At 39.3% G+C, this 6,363-nt stretch overlaps 1 protein-coding gene across 1 annotated transcript; it reads left to right on the top strand.

Annotated features, from left to right (window-relative positions):
- The first annotated feature begins 120 nt into the window (after nt 1-120).
- On the top strand, nt 121-2,232 carry polr2f (RNA polymerase II, I and III subunit F). The gene is made up of 5 exons (XM_008415535.3): nt 121-281; nt 406-475; nt 593-723; nt 1,661-1,732; nt 1,835-2,232. The coding sequence occupies exons 1-5, from the start codon at nt 262-264 to the stop codon at nt 1,923-1,925; spliced, it is 384 nt and encodes a 127-aa protein (XP_008413757.1). The 5' UTR covers nt 121-261; the 3' UTR covers nt 1,926-2,232.
- Nucleotides 2,233-6,363: the final 4,131 nt, after the last annotated feature.

Genomic DNA, 6,363 nt, shown 5'->3' with positions numbered 1-6,363 from the left:
GCAAGGGGTATTAATAATTTTGAGCAAAAATATTCAGAATACGGACAAAAAATGTATAGACTATCCTATTTTATGGTAAAGGAGATTTCAAAAAATAAACGGAACTAAAATGGTCCTCGTCATTGCGCACGGAATATTTCACGGCGTACCACTCAGCCGGAAGTTACATATACCGTTCATGTGGGCCAATGTTGACAACAAAACGAGTACCTGAAGGAGAATAGAATAACACAGGAATATACAAACATCTCCAAATAAAACATGTCCGACAACGAAGATAAGTAAGTACTCACTCAGCACAAACAGTGAACACTAAGCTTGGTGTTTTCGGAAACATTGTATATGACCTAACTTTGATGCTAACAGGCGGTTAGCGATTTAGCTAACATGTTAATACATTTGTAGCTTCGATGATGGTGATTTTGATTACGCCGAGGAGGATGAAGGATTAGACGACCTCGAGAACGTTGAAGACGTAAGTACCAATAAAGAAATGGCCATCTAGATAAATACTAAGGCTAATTCCAACCTGGCTGTTATTATATTTGTGATCAAGTACAGTCTGAATCTGTGATTTCTCTCTGTCGAAAAGGAAGATCAGGAGAATGTGCAGATCCTTCCTGCAGGAGAGGGTCAGCAGGCAAACCAGAAGAGAATCACCACGCCGTACATGACCAAGTATGAGAGGGCCAGAGTGCTGGGGACCCGAGCTCTGCAGATAGCGTGAGTGTTTGCACACATGCAGGCAGCACAGCGTCTCCATCAAACGAATATTCTCCAACTGAGATAACCTGAGTAAATAGAAAAATGATTATGGAGATAATCATTTAAAAACGTTTATGGATTGTGGAAATTTATCCTACATAACCTTAGTTTTTCTGAAACGTGGCATTAGTTTTATGCCTGACGTAACACGATGCACGCCTTCAAAACCTTTCTAAAGTTTCCTTTTCGTTTCATTAATCCACATCATTTTTTCCCAATAATTTTTGTCAACAAACCTGAGATGAGCTTATGGACCTGATGTAGCTGTATCTAGGTCAGTTCTCCAGCGCCTAGGACTCATTTAAACCATGACCAGGGCCGGATGCACAAAGACATCACCCTGGGCTGGAGCCAGCTTTGGTTCCCTATCCTCTAAGGAAAAAAAAACAATCTTCTACTAATGCAAATTGCAGTGCATAAATAGGTAGTCCTATTCATGAATTGATGAATGGTAAGTTTAATACCAAGCTGTAGCGCCATGTTGTTCCTCAAAAATTAAAATGTCATAATTTTCAAATACTTTAATATTATTTATATTCATAAAAATCCCAGAATGTCAACACGATCCATCTGATATGAGCCTATTAGCTTTTTATAAAGTGTAATGCAAAACATCCATTTATTTAAAAAAAAAAAAAAAAAGTCTTGTGGGGGATTTCCCCACAAAATTGTTGCCCTGGACTACTGCCGTTTTTAAAGTTTGGCCCAGACAATGACCTTCTCTCTGGAAGTTTTCCTGCTTGCTAAATACGGTAGGGGAACTCCCAGGCTCCATCATGCTTATTGGGAAGTACGCTACATTCTGTGTTTACATTCGCCGCCTCAACGTGATACTGAAATTATGATCCACTAAATTCTCATAATAAAAGCTCATCCTGACGTGTTGTTTCGGCAGCATGTGCGCTCCAGTCATGGTGGAGTTGGAAGGAGAAACAGACCCCCTGCAGATTGCCATGAAGGAACTTAAGTAAAGTCCTATTTCGCTTTTTTTTTTCTCACATTTGAGATCCAAATTCCTCCTTTTTTTAAAATTTTTATTTAAAGTCTTTTTATCCCTCCGTTCCAACAGAAGCAGAAAGATCCCCATCATCATCCGTCGGTACCTTCCTGACGGCAGCTACGAGGACTGGGGCTGCGACGAGCTCATCGTAACCGACTAGAGATCGGACCAATCGCCTCTCAGCTCCTCGCGTCACGTCCGGCGTCTCACGAGCTTCTACGCTGCAGTTTGCCACATGTTCACACTGACCTGAGTGGATACTAGTAGAAGAATTTATTTATCCTCACCATTTTAACAGCTGTAGTGCCAGGAAGCGCCACAAGAGGGAAACATAACTTCTTTTTTTTTTTATCATTCATTTAGTATTGCTGTGTTGTAAGATTCCATTAGTTGTTTTCTCCCAAAGACATAATTTGTGTAAAATAAATGTTTAATTATTATTGTTATGAATAAACTCTTTTCTATAAGATGCGTTTTCTGGTTTGCTTTAATTGCGTGTCACGCAGGCTTGTTGTGGATTCCAGTTTGCACATGAAATATCAGTTATTTGTCTACGATTTGACTGCATAAATATGCAATTAGGCAGTGACTGTGTCACGTTTGGGTTTTTCCACGGTGGAGCAGTCACACCCACTGAACACATTATTTCCTGTTGCGACCACAAACTTCAGTCTATTTTGTTTTGTGTCACAAAACGGCAAGATGATTATAAAGTGGATGGAGACGTTCTGGGACCATCAGTTCTTGAGTTTTTTTATTTGACACATAAGTATGATTTAATCTAACAGATTAAATTGCAGTAGGTGTCCTAAAACTCTTGAGTTAATGGTCCAAACTTTATTACAACAGGAAAAAAGAAGAGTTTAAAAAGAAAGATTTGGGTTAATCACAATAAATATGACATGATTAGCCATATTGTTACAAAATTATGTTTTCCTAATATCCTGAATCTCAACTTTGAATCATCCAAAAAGCCACTATTAACCTCTATTAACCCTTTAACAATGTTTACCACCCCCCCTTCCAGCATTCCAATGAGAAGTAGCTCATGTAATATGCTGAACAGATGCGCAGGTATTTGCTAATTGCTGCTGGCTAGTCTTAAGGAGTTGAGTGAGGTAGTAATGGAGGAAGACGGCTACTCTGTGAGCCAGAAGCTACAGAAGTTTGGAAATTGCCGGTCCGAGGAGGAACTGCACCAATCAAGGTGGCGCTAGGTCCCTGAATGGTTGCCATGGAGATCAAAAGATTTGTCAAATGTTAGTGAAAGAATCAAAACAACACTCCAGGTGTGTTTTTGATGAGGGAATAACATTATATCATGATATAAAGAAGCTAAAAACAAAAAAATAAAGTTGATTTTACACCATACCGCCCCTTTAAGTTGGCTCTTTGAAGTCTTAAACGTATTTTGTGTGTGGACGTATGATTGGCTTTGGATATGCATAATTCAGATTTCTGGTGTTTTGCACATTTGTTAGTGTTTCTCGATGTACTGCGGGTTAAGCCCGACTCCTAATTCCCTCCGTTTAATCGGCTGTGTGATACTTTGGAAAGACAAAGAGGGCCATTGATGGGAACGTTGGGGGAGGAGGGAAGGAAAGAGGGAGCCTTACCCAACTAACTACCTCGCCTGTAGCTTCACTGGGACACAAAGGGACCATTACTCTCTGCGGTCCTCCCTCCTCTCTCCCTCCCCGTCGCTTTCTCCAGTGCTTACCTACGAAATAAACCCAATTTGCTTGTCAGGTTCACTCTGTGATGGAGTGAAAGACGCAAAACGTTTAGTAAAGTTTGCAACACTGGACTCTGGTTGTCAGAAGGGATATTTAGGCCGGCAACCTTTTTTTTAAATGACTTTTTGATTTAAGTAATCATTGTCAGAAACCCAAAGAAGCAGAATTTGGATCGCACCAAGGAAATGTACTGAGGTGAAAGACAAAATCTGACGCGGAGCAGAGCGACAACAATGTAGTCCAACAACTTCAATTAAAACCCAGATTATTACGAGTCCGCCATTTTCAATGAGTGTAATTGTCTTTAGGCCAATTGGTCAGAAAACATAAAATCCCGTTTCCTAAAGTGCAACAAGTGAGCAAGAGAAAACGTGACTGATCTGAACAAACCAAACAGAGAGAACGTAGCAACCGTAACTGAGAAAACTAATGGTCAAAACATGAATATTCGGCTACAAAATCATCTTGTTTGCTGGCTTTAAGGTGGCCTGATGACCTCACAGTGGTTGGTAGGGTGAGCGTCACATGGGCTGCCCTCATGAGACGAGCAAATCGTCAGCCTGAGGCAACAACTCCAGAAAGGCTTCTGAAACCTAAAATTGGGTCTTCCAAATGGAGTCCTAGTCACACCTCCACATTAATTACAAAGGAACAAAAAATATTTTACATTGGCCGACACAAAGCCCTGAAAATCTGTTGGCAGAAGTAAGTAAGAAAGTAAAATGAAAAATCTCGTCTGATTTTAAACGTAACCACAAAGCACAAACAGCAGACATTTTGTGACGGGACAAACAGTTTTCACGCCACTGAAGATGCGACTGCATATGATTCCTCCATCTTTTCCCCAGAGTCACAAATAGTCTTTTCTACAACAAAGCTGGTAATCCTGTTTCTTGCAAGCTCTAAAACCTCCTCTACTCCCCCCAGCTTGCATGTTTCCACCCAAACAGCAAACTCATTCCCACAAAAAAAAAAACAACAATACAGGGACTGTTTGGTTGCTTTGCATGTGCGTGGTGGTTGTACAAAGGAAGAGCAGGGAGTCTCAGTTAGCAAACTTGTTTATCAGCTGGAGTAAACTGGCTATTTATCGCCAGCTTTTATACCTTCAATTAAAAAAAAAAAACTGATAAAATGACAATGATTGGAATGAGGGTCTTGAGTTTGAATCTCCTATGTGAGTCAACTTGGAGGAAATTTTGGGATTAGTATTTATACTTCCTTCTTTCAACACAGTAGTTTCAACTTAGGGAGAGCAATAAACAGAGAACTAGCCGAAAGGCCCATGTTAACTTTGGAAGAGCTGCAGCGATTCACAGCTCAGGTGGCTCCTATTGACTCAGCAGAATAGTATGTGCAACATTTTTTTCTGTCAGTTCAGCTACATAAAACTCAAAACAGTTCATGTTTAATGACTTTTTTTTTCTTAAAAGACAATTCATCCATCCATTTTCTTTACACCCTTGTCCCTTTGTGGGGTCGGGAGGGTTGCTGGTGCCCATCTCCAGCTAACGTTCTGGGCGAGAGGCAGGGTCACCCTGGACAGGTCGCCAGTCTGTAACAGGGCAACAAAGAGACACACAGGACAAACAACCATGCACACCCTAGAGAAAACCCACGCATGCACAGGGAGAACATGCAACTCCATACAGAAAGACCAGGGCCGGGAATTGAACCCAGAACCTTCTTGCTGCAAAGGCAACAACTCTACCAACTGCGCCACTGTGCAGCCCAAGACAATTCATGTTTTTGGTAAATATCTGATATAGGATTTCAAACATGACATATTTCTATTCTTGGGTGTTCAAATGCAGAATAATAAAACTTTTGTATAAATTGATACATTTTCTGCTATGGAAAGTTGATAGTTGTGGGAAAAATAAATCAGAAAAATAGATCTAAAATATATTATTGGTACTTTTAGTGTCATTCTGTTGTGGAAATTCAATGCAATTATTAATTGAAAAACAGATAACTTCTTGGTTTCAGAAAGAGCAGGATTTTTTTTAAAGTGGCAGAGACCTGATTTCAAAGCATTAAATCAAGAAGTACAATTTATTTAAAATCATATTTCATATATAGACCATTTTTATTACAACTGAATGTAACAGAGCTACTCGATTATGCTATGAAATAGCATTATGTGCCTGGAAAACATAATACTTTAACTTTCAAGTAAACTAAGCAACTGCTATGGGGCTCCACACCAGCAGGGGGCCCCCAAGATCACTAGAATCGTGAGTAAAATCTGATTTCAAATGCATAGACATAATATAAGGATAGACGCCTCATGGACCGCTCTCGCCTATTGTCGCTAACGAGATTTAGGGCGGCCATCTTGGAGCGGTACACCGCTCCACTCAGCGTTATGTGTTTAGCAGGCACAATGACGTATCAGCGCATTTAATCGATCATAACACGCTTTTTTGTTACTGGAAACCATATTCAAACATCTATCAAAGCTACATTTATAAACAATTGAATTATTTAAGTATGTTTCAATACATAGTTCAGCATATTTAAATATGCTTAGTGGCTATAAAAATAGAATAGGAATGGAATATTCTGATATTGATGTATGATGAGCATATTAAAAAGCACACAGCCGTTCATAATTTATTTAATAAATTATTTAGTAATATCAATACATATTTATATAACTATACAAACACAATTAAATAATGATTAATAATGGCACAAATAATGATTAATACTGAATTATATATATATATGTTTTTCAGCCGACGAGTTCTAGCTTCAGAGAGATTGAGCAGTTGAGATCAAGTCCAAAATCCGATGTGAGATTCATCCATGCTGCAGTGAATCTGTCTCTCTTTATATATATCTCCCTCTTCTTCCTCA

The sequence above is a fragment of the Poecilia reticulata genome, chromosome 8, assembly GCF_904066995.2.
Source record: "Poecilia reticulata chromosome 8, P_reticulata-male-v2, whole genome shotgun sequence".
Lineage (NCBI taxonomy): Eukaryota > Metazoa > Chordata > Actinopteri > Cyprinodontiformes > Poeciliidae > Poecilia > Poecilia reticulata.
This window is presented reverse-complemented; position numbering and strand designations above follow the sequence as displayed.

Bases quoted from the DNA above. Each gene is read 5' to 3' on its own strand.
- polr2f (XM_008415535.3), top strand. From the start codon at position 262: ATGTCCGACAACGAAGATAA. The intron at 282-405 runs GTAAGTACTCAC...ATACATTTGTAG, and splicing joins ATGTCCGACAACGAAGATAA to CTTCGATGATGGTGATTTTG. The intron at 724-1,660 runs GTGAGTGTTTGC...TTGTTTCGGCAG, and splicing joins ACCCGAGCTCTGCAGATAGC to CATGTGCGCTCCAGTCATGG.